The sequence below is a fragment of the Lathyrus oleraceus genome, chromosome 3, assembly GCF_024323335.1.
Source record: "Lathyrus oleraceus cultivar Zhongwan6 chromosome 3, CAAS_Psat_ZW6_1.0, whole genome shotgun sequence".
Classification (NCBI taxonomy): Eukaryota; Viridiplantae; Streptophyta; class Magnoliopsida; order Fabales; family Fabaceae; genus Lathyrus; species Lathyrus oleraceus.
In genome coordinates this window covers 402,235,552-402,251,088 of record NC_066581.1, presented here as the reverse complement: position 1 = coordinate 402,251,088, position 15,537 = coordinate 402,235,552, and the positions used below count along the sequence as shown (strand labels likewise).

Sequence of the window (15,537 nt, the reverse complement as noted above, 5' to 3'; positions counted from 1 at the left end):
TTTTGTTCAAAATAACACTTGTTCCTTATGTCAAGACCTTTCCAACCATTACCCATATGCTTATGTTTGGATTTCCTAATTGGCATTTTCGAAGAGGTGAAGTTTTAGGCTCATTTATGCATAACATGTTGAAACTCATTACACAAGCCAATTCAATCACATGTACACGTCCATTTCATATTGCTTACATCTGAACACTCATTTGCCATTGCATTTGGGCCTCCCATGCGCCTGTACAGGCCCATGCATGGAGGCCCCCTCACTTCATGCACACGAATTCTACATGCCTTGCATCACTTTGTGCTATAAATAGAGCTGCTCAGATTCATTCTAACTCAACCTGAAGGCGCCTGAAACCCTGTTGAATTGATTCCCCAACCTCTCACTAAAGGAACAATCTCAATTTTCTCTCAAATTTCAGATCTAAATTTTGATCTCCTCGATTGAAATTTCAGATCTAAAGTTCCTTAGCCTTCATCCACTTCATCCAGAGATCACACTGCAAGCTAGAACATCAAGAATTCGTTCTCCTAAGTTCTTCATTTCAGAGGTTTACTTCAAACTTGAATATCTTCGAATCTCATCATACATTGCCTATTTCTTGCTATTATTGTGTTGTCTGAAGTCCTCTTCATATAGGCAATTGTTTTGAGTGCTTAATTGTTGAAATCCATGAAGTTCAGCATGAACACCATATTTTCTCCTTCTGGTTTCTCTTACTATAGGGATCTAGAAGAGAAACTAATGGTACAGGGGTGATGTACATCACCCCAGCTTTCCAATTATATGAGGATCGCTCGTTTTCATTAAGTTTTTTACCTCTACAACTCTCACCGGAAAATGCAACCTCGCCGGAGAAGACGGTGGTGTACACCACCGTCTCTTTTCCAGATCAAATCTGAGCCATCAGATGCGTTTTCCAGATCTAATCGTGGCCATCAATTGTTATGACTTATTTTAATGCCTCGTGTGTCTCATTGACTAAGGCTTATGGTGAGCGCGCACATGTGGAGCGTTTAATCATCCACGTCAATTAATGAGACTTGATCAGACGCCTCTCCTTTTTTCTGATTTTCTTAATTTCCATTTTATTTCTTTTCTTTCATTTAATTTCAAAATTTCATAACTCTCTCATTTTAATTCCAAAAAATATGGGACCCGTTGCATTATTTCTCTTTTTAATTCTAGTTTTTAAAAATGATTTTTAATATTTTTTATTTCATCATTTGATATTTTTTGTGAATTTTCTCTTGTCTGGTCATTTTTAATTCATTTTAAATAGTTTTTGATATTCAAAAAATACAAAAGTATTTTCTCAACCTATTTGAATGATGATGGATCTATGAAAAATATTCTCATCAATTTATAAATTGATTTGAGATTTATTTGAGATTTTAGTTCAATTAGGTTATTTTTATTCATTTTTAATTGATTAAAAATAGTTTCTGACTTTTAAAAATGCTGAAATTTTTTGTCAAATTTTGTTTGACCTTGTTGGACTTGGGATAAATCACTTGGACCTTTAAAAGTTGATTTGAAGTGATTTTGAAGTTTGACCTTTCTTTAATATTTTAATTCAAGTTTATTTTTTATATTAAAAATGCCAAAAAATATTTTGTTCATTTCTTGACTTCCAATCTTCATCTCACTTCTATTTTTGATTGTTTGACCATGATCCTCAATGTCATTGGTCAACACTTGTTGATTGGTACATTCCATTTTATTTAATGCACTTTATTCTTTCCATTTTCATTATCCATTATTCATCTCCTTCTCCTTCTTCTTTCTTTTTGATCAATGAGTTAAAGGTTGATAAGTTAGTATTGATTAGGGAGGCTTAATCTTCCTTGATTCAAATCTAATTCATCTTGATCAATTGATCAAATGAATGGATTTGCATTAAGGATAGGTTGCTTCCTAAATCATGCAAAGGACTTAAACCAATACAAGATCAAATCTCTTTTTTCTTTTTGGCATGGCAAGTTGTTGGAACTTGGTTCACTAATCAAGAATTCTAACTTGTGTTGTTGCCTACATTATTATTGACCGGCCTCAGATAGTTGTGACTTCTACATAAGTCCAATTACAATTGCTTAACATAGCGCTAAATTTGCCTTATGGCACACTAACTACTAACACAAATCATTAACCATTAACATTTACTTTTTGCACTTTACATTTATGCAATTTACTATTCTTGTACATATTATTCATTTGCTTTTCCCTTTGCTCATTGGAGCACATGTTTATGTTAATGCAATTTGCCTTTTGCTCACTTGAGCACATAATTGTGTATATATCATTGTGCTTGTGTTTTGTTTTGACTGTTATGGACCAAATACAAAGAAATGGACAAATGGACTTAGACTTTAGGACTTTCCCTATGCAAATTTGGAGTCAAAGAGCAACTAGGCATTGGGCCTTTAGAGTGCTATAAAAGTCAAAGAGCAACTAGGCATTGGGCCTTTAGAATGCTTAATGTTGAAAGATGACCTTGAAAGGACCAACTTCTAAACTCTTCTTGTCCATTACTTGTTTGTTTTGCTAGAATCTTTTGATGCGTGTGTTCTTGTGCTAGGGATTCCAACTTGATTCAAATTGAGGAACCATTACCATGAGCTTCTAAGAGAGAGGGATCCAAGATACATTGAGGAGCTTTCCAAGAGTTCATTTGATTGTTGATTACTTGAGTTTATGCTTATGTGATTGCTTATTCCAAAGGATGGGAGCTACTTGGATCATCAATATGATCTCAAGAGAGGAACTCCATTTGTGGTTTTGTTCTCTTATCTCTTACTTCTTGTACAATTAGGACTTTAGCCATTCTTCTTCTTCCCTCCACTCTAACCCAAGCCAAAACCTTTGTGCAAACATTTAACATTTGTTTTCCACATTAGAAACTTAAGCCTTATGCTTTTGATTTTCAAACTTTTCTTTTTATAACACTTATTTTGAATTGAACTTCTAAGTCAACTTTGACCATTTTGTACATACTTTTCATTGGTAAATATAACCCATTCAAATGTCCTTTTTGTGGTTTCAATGGCCACTTTCTTAATCAATTTTTTTCACAACCTTTAGCTAATAGGTTTGAGTTATCCTTGAGGTAGATGTAATGCTCACCTATATCCTTAGTGATGGACAATGAGTCTTCTATGCTCATTATAGGGTTAACCCCTCACTAGCATGTTGAAGCTATCCTCACATGGTGGATTTGTGGTTTTAGGTTGAGTTTTCTCCCTTGGATAACAAAAGACCTTAAGGCTTTTGGACCAATCAATTCACCAACTCATTTTGAAATTTTTATCCCGAACTACGAGGTTTTGATCCTAATCTTTTTTAAGATGGTACGTAGGCAATGGGTTTATCCATCCAAACACAAATGTAAATAAATTTGTACATTCTTTTCTCATCTCTTCAATCATGTTTGCACAAACAAAATTTTCACAAAATACCAACCTTACAACCAATGTGAAAAGGGCTCCCTAGGAGTACCTAGGATGTTTTGGGTGCTTAAAACCTTCCCATTGCATAACCAACCCCCTTACCCAGATCTCTGACATTTTTACTAGTTTTTGATTCGATAAAACTTTTAGGTTTTTGTTCGCTTTCTAACCATTCCTTTGGATAAATAGAAGTGCGGTGGCGACTCGACTTGTATGGTTTACCTTAGATTTAGTCAATATCTCTAATGGTAACGAATACCCCGCTACAGGAATTACGAGCATGGATCCAAGGGTAAGAAACAACCCACAATGTATGTACTAAGGGTATAATAACCTGTAGAGTAAGGTTCTAAAAAGTTCCCAGAGTCGTAATTCCATCTTTTGGATATTATCAATTTATACGACTACTCGTCAACCAATAATATTCTCAATAGAAACTTGTCTGTGTATAGTATTGCATAACAACTAATTCAAGTCTACACCTGAATGTCGCAACCTGAAAAATACAGTGTGCGAAAAAACAACCGGCGAAAGAAAATGACAGAAGAGTCGCCACCGTGCGTTATTCATCCCAAAGGAGGGAAAGGAAACGCTCGAAGTAAACCTGAAAAAGGAAAGGACAAGACGGGGTCTCGCAACCAAATCTTGGGTTCGGGAGTCGGTTATGCGAAGGGAAGGTATTAGCACCCCTACGCATCCGTAGTACTCTACGGGATCCACTTTTGTAATTCTTGTCTAAAGGGCGTCAGTTTATCTTGTGTTGTTTTACCAAAAAAAAAAAACGGGTTAAATGAAAATGACTCGCGCGGATGTCGCATCCACTGCATACGTATCTCATCTGAATATGAGAATCAGAGTCTTCGTAGCTCGGCTGACCTATGGGTTGGGTAATTGTGCTCGCTAAGACATCCCGTCTTATGCCTATGTATCTCATCTGGCCTGAGAATCAGAGCAAAACGTAGTTCGGCTAACTACGGGGTTATGGATTGGGTTTTGGACGAACGACGTCACTACGCAATCTACCGGATGCTCGACCTTTGGAGACTTACTTGCCTGTAGTAGAAGGAGTTAACGTGTTGCTTTGGGTTTTAGGGTTTGGGATGCTCAAGGGCAAAAAGGCAGTCCTTGACGAAGGAACCGCGCTACCTGCAGGGATACGAACACATACAAAACAAACATGTATAAAGTAAATGTGCCAACAAGGGGGCTCAGAAGTAAATAAACAAAAGAAAACAAATGCCTCCTATCGAGGTCTTCCAGCTAAGAAAGCGATAAAATGCGGAAAAGAGGTAAAAGTACCACACGGATAAAGATCCGAAGTAACAGCAATTAAAGGAGTAAGAAACCCAGGGCTCTCCCAAGCTAATGCCATCAAAGAAAGGTGAGTCAGTACAGGTAATTGGAATGAACCTCTAGGGGGTATCCCACAAATAAAGTGGGAAAACCACGCAAACCATCTCTGCAAGAGTCTGTGAGCCCTCACAAAAACTCAACAAAAGGGTTAGTGAAACACGATAAGCATTTTTTTCATGGATAACAGTATAGTTTCAGAAACCTCAAACCCTGTGGCATACATTTCAGAAATCATGTGATTAAACATTCAAGGCATAGGTTTCACCCATTCATGCATAATTAAACCCGTGGGCAAAAACATAATGAAATTCATCCATCATACCTCATACATTCAGATGATCCAAATTAAGAGCATAAAATTATGGGAATGAGGCAAACCTATGGGAGAGACCGGTTGAAATGTTAGGGTTTGCGTGAGATGGGGGTTGCTCTGAGTTCTCTATCAGGTTCCTCTCCAGGTTTTGTCCAGGGTTTTGTTTCAAGGAAACCTCAGAGTATTTTGCTTCCCTTCCTTTTTCTGTCTGATCTCCCTCTTTTATAACCTGATTTTCATGGCTTTGTGGGCTCAAATGAGAGAGGTCCAAGTCCAAGTTTTTTTTTCTATTATATTTTATTTATTTTATTATTATTTTTATTTATTTATTTATTTATTTTTGTAAAAAAAAAATTCTTTTTTTTCGTTTTTTATTTATTATGGGCTCACCAATGGAATTTTTAAAAAATAATCAGCTTCATATCTTGAAAATTGAAGAAGTTGTGATCTTTTAAAGTTGGCAAAAAGTCACTTGAAAATAGGTCAAATTTCACTAAGTCCACAAATGACCTATAATGTCTCCAAACTTTTGATGATCCTCTAAGCATAATTGGCTCTTGTCATGTAAAGAAAAGTTGTAGAGGATGTTAATAATAGTAATATGAAAAAAGGGGCATTAAAAAATGTTGATAATTGAAGGAGTTATGATCCTTGGAACCTTGACTTCAAAATGTTGACTTTTAGGTCAAACCCCTTGGAACAAGCTTGTGTACTTGGACTTTTCTTGCACTTCAAAGCACATGGGTGATCATATGAACTAAAGATAATATGTACTTGATGATATCTTGATTAAATTTCTTTATGCTTGGAGTTACTTGTTGAAGAAAGCATGAAAATAAATACATGAACCTTTGACTTTCCTTGAGAAGTAAGCTACAAGACTTTGAGGTGCTCTTGATTCTGAGGAGCCCTACCTTGCACAGCAAACTCAAGGGATGTATAAGGAGAAGGGCCAAGATTTGACCTTTCTTGTATGCAAATGATGCAAATGATATGTGGGATCTTAGGGTTAAATATTAGGGTATGACAGATACTAAGGTAACTCTCTCTCTCTCTCTCTCTCTCTCTCTCTCTCTCTCTCTCTTACACACACACACACACGCTTAAAACCTTTTTTTTAACTATAAAATCTCTTTAAAATATTTTCAAGCCTAAGTCAGTTGATAATGATACTATCATCTTTCTTTAAAAAGCATTTTTAAACTATCCAATTGATTGGGACCTTAAGCCAATTGATCGGAAAGATTCTTTTGAACTAACCAATCGATTGGGACCTTAAGCCAAATGATTGGAAGAAGCATAATAGATTATATACTTGATTATAACACTGTCTTAATGACTAACAATGTCTCTCTATCCTAACTTTCTATTATGGGACAAAATAATAAATTATTTCACTCATCCAATTGATTGGGTTTAGAATTCAATCGATTGGGCCAATAAAAATGCTTATGAATATTTTCCTTTGGTGGATTTTCCTTATTTTCATCCTTATTTCACACCCTTTTCTGAAGCTCTCTATTCTCTTTGGAATTTATCTCTCTCTCTTTATGTCTTTGAAAATATGTTTCTCACTTGAATTTCCTTAGCGACTTTGAGTGAAAAGCTACTTATGTGGAATATTATTGGTGTCTTGTTGTTGTTATAACTCTCAAAGGCGTGATACTCTAGGAGTCGAGTTTGGTTCTTGAGATAAACTAGTCATAGAATCTTTGATTTGGTTTTTAGAACCATTATAAATCTCAAGACCAACTTGTATCAAGGTTCATGGGCATAACCTTTAAAAGCTAAAGTTTATAGTCAAAATATCAAGATCTCTTGGGGATATGAATATGCCAACATTTATATTGGCCTGGATAAATTTATGTTTCACTTTTAAGTAACATAAATTTAAAATTAATCACAAATTTTGAATACCTCAACTCACCCTCCCCTCCCCCACTATTGTGCCTGAGTGTAACATGTCCAACAACTTCAAGCACAAGAGGGGGGGGGGGGGGGATTGTGTTATTCAAAATCCATGATTAAATTTAATGTTTTGTTACTTAAAAAACTAATTGTGCTGGTATTATTTAAGGTTTGACTAAAACAAACAGTGGAAAATAAAACGGCAAAGTAAATTGCAAAAATTACGAGATAAAGAGTTAAAGAGATTGCAATACTGAGTTATCCAGGTTTGACCTAATGTTAGCCTACTCTTGTCCCCCAAGAGATCTTCTTGATATTTTGACTATAAACTTGAGCTCTTACAGGTTATGCCCCCGAACCTTCGATACAAGTAAATTTAGAGATTTTACAATGACTTATCCCCAACCAAAAGGAAATATTTTACACATGTTAAGCTAACAAATCAATTAGATATTTTTCAGGCTAATCTCAGTAACCAAACATAACTTGTCCAAGCTAAGCTCTAGAATCAAACAAAGATTTTAAGAGTGATTAATCTCAAGAACCAAACTAAATTTTCCAAGAATATAAACTATTGAGAGTAATAACAATGTCATGACAACAATACAAATTTGTCCTACCAAGTAGTTTTTTACCTACAAGGCACTGAGGCATCAAATAAATTAAAAAGATATAGAGAAATTTGGAATTCAGATGTGAAATGAAGAGGAGAGGCGCTCCTTTATATAGGGTTCGAATTGGATAAAAAGGAACCGATAAATGGGCTAAAAATAATGGTCAAATTGATTGGGTCCTTATTCCAATAGGTTGTATTTATTAAATCTAATCGATTGAGTCCTTATCCCAATCAATTGGATGACTTAAATAATCAATTATTTATGCCCATGTTGAAGAGTTTGGATAAAGAGTCATAACAAATAATTAAGACATTATCACAATCATTTATATAATAAATTTTTCTTCTTCCAATCTATTGACTATAGGACCAATAGATTGATTAGTTCAAAAAATGTTTTAAATAAAACTAACAGTTTCCTAATCAATTGGCTAAGCCTTGAAATTTTTTTTAGGAATTTTGTTAGTTAAGAAAGAGGTTCAAAGAGGCTTTTAAGTGTGTGTGTGTGTGTGTGTGTGTGTGTGTGTGTGTGTGTGTGTGTGTGTGTGTGTGTGTGTGTGTGTGTGTATGTGTGTGTGTGTATGTGTGTGCGTGTGCGTGTGTGTTTTCTTTTATATGTGTGTCCATGTGTGTGTGTGTATGTGTGTTGCCTTAATATCTTAGGAGTTACTCTCCTACTTTTACAAGACTCTGGTCACTTAGGCAGACATGACCAAGCGAGCTTTCAAAGTTCCTCTCTTTTATAACTTTGAGGCTTTAAAGAACCTTTGTCATATACATTTATCATATAAGCACTTCAATGAAATCTTGAATCTAATACTTGATGATTCCTAAGATGCCTTCAAGTTTGGTCAGCATCATTAGAGAGTTGGAAAGCTATTACCACCGACTTTAGCAATCATTGATGTTGTCGTTGTCAAACCATTAGGAAAGTTATCAGCAAGAGTATCAATTTCATACCGACAAGCACATAGATCAATTATTCATACAATCACGTGTTTATGAATCGAGGAGTTGGAGGTTCGTTGAATACCTCTAGACAAGGAACGCTCGAATCAAAAGACGGACGCTTAAACTAACAAAACGGAAACTCAAAAAGAGTGAAGGACTAAATACATGCCGCTTAGCCCACCCTCCAAAATCTCTCTAAATTATACCACTACTATAATATCTTTCTCTAATTTTTTACAATATACATTAACCTATATTAAAAACTAAATAATCTAATATACACTAACATCATAATATTATAAGAAATAAATATAACCTTCAAAATATATGAGCTATATCCAAAGTACAACTAACAATATATTAAATTAGATACACCAATAAATGTAATATAAAACGTGAGCGACAAAGAGATAGAAAAATTTAGATGTCGTGAAAAGATGAAAATGAAGAAATAAAAATGATGGTGTTTCGAATAAGAAAAATGTAGTGTTTCGAATAAGGAAAATGATGGTTCCTCGATGTGTGTTTTTTCATTTTTGACTTGTGTTTTCCACCATTGTTTTTCCTTTTCTAAGTTCGTATTCGTAAATTGAGAGTTTCAAATAAGTCAAGACATAGTGAAGAATATCAACATTTTTTTTTTAAAAACAAATCTTACTTTTTATAAAAATATTTTTATTGAAAAGTGTTATCTTTCATATATAATTTGTTAATCCATTTAAAAGTTTTGGTGATAAATTTGTAATTTTGTATGATTATATTTATTTTTATATCTATTATTATTTATTCTAAAAACTAATTATTGTTATCCTACTAATTAACAATTTTTTATTTTACAAATAAAATACTATTTTCCATATTTCCAATAATTTATCTTATATATAAAAATTATTTTAAATTTTTTATAATACATAATAGTAATAATTAAGTATATAATAATTGTTTAATCACTTAACAGTGCCAAAAAATTGAGGATAAATTTGTAATTTCATATATATTTTTTATATATTTATTCCTATAGCTAACTATTATTTTCCAACTAAATAACCATTTTTTTGTTTTATTAATAAAACTTTTTTTCTCACATTTTCAAAAATCATCTTATATATAAAAGTTATTTTAAAAAAATTATAATAAATAATATTATTAATTAATTAAATAACAATTATTAAATTTTATATATAAATAATAGTGCCAAATATTTATGAAATAAATATTATGCACTGTCAATGTAAAAAGTTTACAAATGAGATTATATTTACAAAAATTAAAACCTAGCATTTCTCGTTTTTAATTCTTGACAACCTCATTATATGCATATTAACATATGAAAATGCAAACAACATTTTTATATAATGAGGTTGTCATTTGCATATTAAAATATGAAAATGAGAAATACTAGCTGTTAATTCTTGTAGTTATAATCTCATTTATATAATGAGGTTGTAATTTGCATATTAACATATGAAAATAAGAAAGCCTAGGTTTTACTTCTTGTAAATATAATATCATCTAAGTTTTACTTCTTGTAAATATAATATCATCTAAGTTTTACTTCTTGTAAATATAATATCATCTATATAATGAGTTTGTCATATACATATTAACATATGAAAATGAGAAAGACTAGGTTTGACTTCTTGTAAATATATCCCATATATATAATGAGATTGTCATATGCATATTAACATATGAAAATGAGAAAGGCTAGGTTTGACTTCTGGTAAATATATCCCATATATATAATGAGATTGTCATATGCATATTAACATATGAAAATGAGAAAGACTAGGTTTTAATTCTTGTAAATATAATCTCTTTTATACAATGAGGTTGTCATATTCATATTAACATATAAAAATGAGAAATACTAGGTTTTACTTCTTGTAAATATAATCTCATTTATATAATGAGGTTGTCATATGCATATTAACATATGAAAATGAGAAAGACTAGGTTTAAATTCTTATAAATGTAATCTCATTTATATTATGAGGTTGTCATATGCATATTAACATATGAAAATGAGAAATGCTAGGTTTTAATTCTTGTATTTATAATCTCATATATATAATGAGGTTTTAATTTGCATATGAACATATGAAAATGAGAAATGCTAGGTTTTACTCCTTGTATTTATAATCTCATATATATAATGAGATTGTAATTTGCATATTAACATATGAAAATGAGAAATACTAGGTTTTAATTCTTCTAAATAAAATCTTATCTATATAATGAGATTTTAATATGTATGTTAACGTATGAAAATAAAAAGGCTAGGTTTTACTTCTTGTAAATATAATCTCATATATATAATGAGACTGTCAGATGCATATTAACATATAAAAATGAGAAAGGTTAGGTTTTAATTCTTGTAAATATAATCTCATTTATATAATGAGGTTGTCATATGCATATTAACATATGAAAATCAGAAATACTAGGTTTTAATTCTTGTAAATATAATCTCATGTATATAATGAGGTTGTTATATGTATATTAAAATATGAAAATGAGAAATACTAGGTTTTAATTATTGTAAATATAATCTCATTTATATAATGAGGTTGTAATATGTATATTAACATATGAAAATGATAAAGGCTAGGTTTTAATTCTTGTAAATATAATCTAATTTATATAATGAGGTTATCATATACATATTAACATATGAAAATGAGAAATAGTAGGTTTTAATTCTTGTATTTATAATCTCATATATATAATGAGTTTGTAATTTGCATATTAACATAAGAAAATGAGAAATGCTAGGTTTTACTTGTATTTATAATCTTATATATATATAATGAGGTTGTAATTCTCGTAAATATAATCTCATTTATCTAATGAGGTTTTTATATGCATATTAACATTTGAAAATGAGAAACGCAAGGTGTTAATTCTGGTATTTATAATCTAATCTATATAATAAGGTTGTCATATGCATATTAACATATGAAAATTGGGAATGCTAGATTTTACTTCTTGTAAATATAATCTCATCTATACAATGAGATTGTCATATACATATTAACATATGAAAATGAGATAGGCTAGGTTTTACCTCTTGTAAATATAGTCTCATATATATAATGAGATTGTCATATACATATTAACATATGAAAACGAGAAAGGCTAGGTTTTAATTCTTTTAAATATAATCTCATTTATATAATGAGGTTGTCATATGCATATTAACATATGAAAATGAGAAATACTAGCTTTTTATTCTTGTAAATATAATCTCATTTATATAATGAGGTTGTAATATGTATATTAACATATGAAAATGAGAAAGGCTAGGTTTTAATTCTTGTAAATATAATCTCATTTATATAATGAGGTTGTCATTTGCATATTAAAATATGAAAATGTGAAATATTAGGTGTTAATTCTTGTAGTTATAATCTCATTTATATAATGAGGTTGTAATTTGCATATTAACATATGAAAATAAGAAAGCTTAGGTTTTACTTCTTGTAAATATAATATCATCTATATAATGAGTTTGTCATATACATATTAACATATGAAAATGAGAAAGGCTAGGTTTGACTTCTTGTAAATATATCCCATATATATAATGAGATTGTCATATTCATATTAACATATGAGAATGAGAAAGGATAAGTTTTAATTCTTGTAAATATAATCTCATTTATATAATGAGGTTGTAATATGTATATTAACATATGAAAATGATAAAAGCTAGGTTTAAATTCTTGTAAATATAATCTCATTTATATAATGAGGTTGTCATTTGCATATTAAAATATGAAAATGAGAAATACTAGGTGTTAATTCTTGTAGTTATAATCTCATTTATATAATGAGGTTGTAATTTGCATATTAACATATGAAAATAAGAAAGCCTAGGTTTTACTTCTTGTAAATATAATCTCATTTATATAATGAGGTTGTCATATGCGTATTAACATATTTATTTCTTTATTTGATATCTACACTTAAATATGCTTTATAAACATTATTTTAAATATGCTTTATATAGATTAATATATTACATTATTCCAACAATTAATAAGAGAGTAATTGACTTTAAATCATATTATACAAATATTTTATATACTAGTGAATTTTTTTAAAATATTTATAAATTAATGTATTGAATTTTGAATAACTAGTAATATCATAAACTTTTGATGCAAAGTCCAATTTTTATTAAATATATTTCATAAAAACGTTGTTTGCATTTTAATGAGTGAAGTTTACATGTTACACATGTCTTTCCTATTGACTTTACAACCTTATAATAAATGAGGTTCCTGTAATATTTTATTTTTATTTATTTAGAAATCATTAATTCCTCGAATCGGATAAAACTTTAATAGGTGCAAAGTTTTCCTTCAAAATAATTTAACACTATTACGTATTATGTACCAGCGTCGAGTTCAATTCCATAATCTCTAATTAAATTGAAACATATTCCTTATTATCTTGTTCAAATGTTTTTGAATGAGATGGTAAGGAATATGTTATTAAGAAGAACAAATATATTTATTATTTTTTATTAAGAAGATCAAATATAAAATTATTTTTTATTAGTAATATTGTAAAGAAAAATTTTAAAAATAAAGTCACACTTTTCGTTCTTAGTTAAAATTATTTATAAGTTTTTTAAACAAGATCAAGTTGTAACCGCATTTTTTGAATTGTTTATATTTCTATTCAATAAGAAATATTTTGAATATATATATTCACAGTTTAAATCTTTGGTAGTAAGTCAGGAAAATTTATAATTGACACAATATTAAACCTAATTTATTCGTAATTAGTTTCATAATACAATTCAAAATCCATTTAGGATGACTTGATATATACTTTAGATTTAATTAAAATTTCCAACTTGATATATATTTTAGATTTAATTAAAATTTCCAACTGCTCTAAAAATCTGACCAGGCTTCCAACCTACAGGGATCACATTATTAGCCACAAATATTTTTCCAGACTCAATTGTAGTTAGCCTAATAGAAAATGGTGCTCTTAGTGATGCTCCTTTGTCAAGTTTCCAAACAGCACCCCATGATCGTTGCATGGCTTCCCAATTTGCTGAGCCAAGTCCTTCTTTGAGCTCAACTGTTTTGAGATCACCATCTCCATCTTCGTATTCAATTACAATAGCAAAATATTGTTGGTTAGATCCAGGATCCACACGAAAAGTTATTGGTACTCCAGGATAGTTGCATGCAACTCTGAAAAAAAATATTCAAAATATTAAAATTAACATATTTAATAAATCAAATAGCAAAGAAATTGATTAATTACCTTTGATATTCAACAGCTACTTTCCCAGCTGTCCGTAGCTTGTCAACTTGACTTGAAATTGCCATGGAACTAAAAGCTTTACCACTCAAATCAAAATAATGACTACACTCAGGACACAAATCAGTGATAACTACCGTCACAGGGTTTCCTGAGCATGCGGAATTTCCTGTGCACTTAATCTGAAATTAGAAGCAAAAAATGTAACAATTTTTTAAACAGAGAACGCAATACTAAATTTATTATTAGAGATCAACATTTTTTTAAAGTTCTTTTGGTCACAAATTTATATTTTTGAATTACATTGTATAAATTGTTAGACCTGATAACAAGAGCCACATCCTTTGCCTTCTTGGAAGATGAATGGGCTTCCAGCGGATATCATAGAATTGATTGGAGGCAGGCCAACAGCTTTTCCATATCCACAAGCACCACCTGCACAATAATAAAAACAATTATTAGTTTAGGTGCAAAATTTTAATATTTATGTATGAAAAACTATGGCAAAAATTTATACATATATATACCTTCACTCCCATCACCCTCAGAAGGTCCATACCAAGTAGCCAATGAAGATGACGAATCTAAATCAGATGAGAAGTTCGAAGTAATAGTAACAAGTTTTTTGGGTTTAAAACAAGAGGAACGGGTACTTAGTAGTATTGAGAGTGAACCTACAAAGATTAGTATACGAGAGAATGCATGTCCTAAAGTAAAAGTCATATTTTCACAACTATTATGTTCTTTGTAAGTATTCAATGGTTTGAGGAATTAGCTAAGGATAGTATTGTATTTATAGAGATGACATTCTAAGAGTTTGACACAATAATTTTATGGAGACAATTTTATATTTTTATATCTTATAATTTATAATTTAGTTTAGTTTGTTTAGAATTTATTTATAATAAGACATTTTGTTGTAATATTTATTTCTATACTATTTTTACCTATAAAAAATAAATATTTTATATTTTATATAATAGGAAATACTGTTTGCATAGTTTAAAACTAAATAATATGATCCAAAATATATATATAAAAAATGAAAATACAAAAACTATTTTAAGAGATGTGAAAACTAACTAAAATTGTGGGGATAAATGGTATATAAAAGCGAAAAAAATAATATTTAATATAAGAGATAAGGTATCCTTAACAGTAGGAGAGAAGTTTGGATTTAACCAATAAAAAAATAAAAAAATGTCTGAATTTGAGATATAAGACATTCTGTTCCTGTGCTTATTTTATCAGCTATATAATATTGCATTATATGACCTGCACATAATTGGATAGAAATTGATATGAAAAAATATTAGATAAAAATAAAATAACAGTATACCATAAGAGAAAGGCTAAAGAGTGGCCCGAGACCATAACATAATAAACATATTCTGTCATATATTTGGTATCCACCTGAAATAACAATTTTAGAGAGATAATTAGAGTACATGGAAGAAAGATTTTGTAAAATAAATTTAGACGGTTTGAAAAAAAATTGTGTTGATTTTGTAATAAGAATAATAAATCAAATAGAGGTACACTTTTTAAATTATTATAAAGATTTTTAAAATTGTGTTGATTTTTAAAATTGAAGGTAATTTTTAAAATTTTCAATTTATTTTCTCTTGGTTTTCTGTTTTTTTGATATACATCAAATCCCTAAT

The 15,537-nt window shown here is 30.2% G+C and overlaps 1 protein-coding gene across 1 annotated transcript; it reads right to left on the bottom strand.

Annotated features, from left to right (window-relative positions):
* Positions 1-13,347: 13,347 nt before the first annotated feature.
* Positions 13,348-14,701, bottom strand: LOC127129334 (putative expansin-B2). Its single transcript, XM_051058549.1, has 4 exons — positions 14,401-14,701; positions 14,196-14,308; positions 13,877-14,055; positions 13,348-13,803 (listed from the first exon to the last, which is right to left on the bottom strand). Exons 1-4 carry the CDS (start codon positions 14,594-14,596, stop codon positions 13,473-13,475), a joined length of 819 nt encoding a protein of 272 aa, XP_050914506.1. The 5' UTR covers positions 14,597-14,701; the 3' UTR covers positions 13,348-13,472.
* Between the last annotated feature and the right edge of the window lie 836 nt (positions 14,702-15,537).

Bases quoted from the DNA above. Each gene is read 5' to 3' on its own strand.
- LOC127129334 (XM_051058549.1), bottom strand. From the start codon at position 14,596: ATGACTTTTACTTTAGGACATGCATTCTCTCGTATACTAATCTTTGTA. The intron at 14,309-14,400 runs GTATATATATGT...ATTATTGTGCAG, and splicing joins TGAGGGTGATGGGAGTGAAG to GTGGTGCTTGTGGATATGGA. The intron at 14,056-14,195 runs GTCTAACAATTT...TTCTAATTTCAG, and splicing joins GATGTGGCTCTTGTTATCAG to ATTAAGTGCACAGGAAATTC.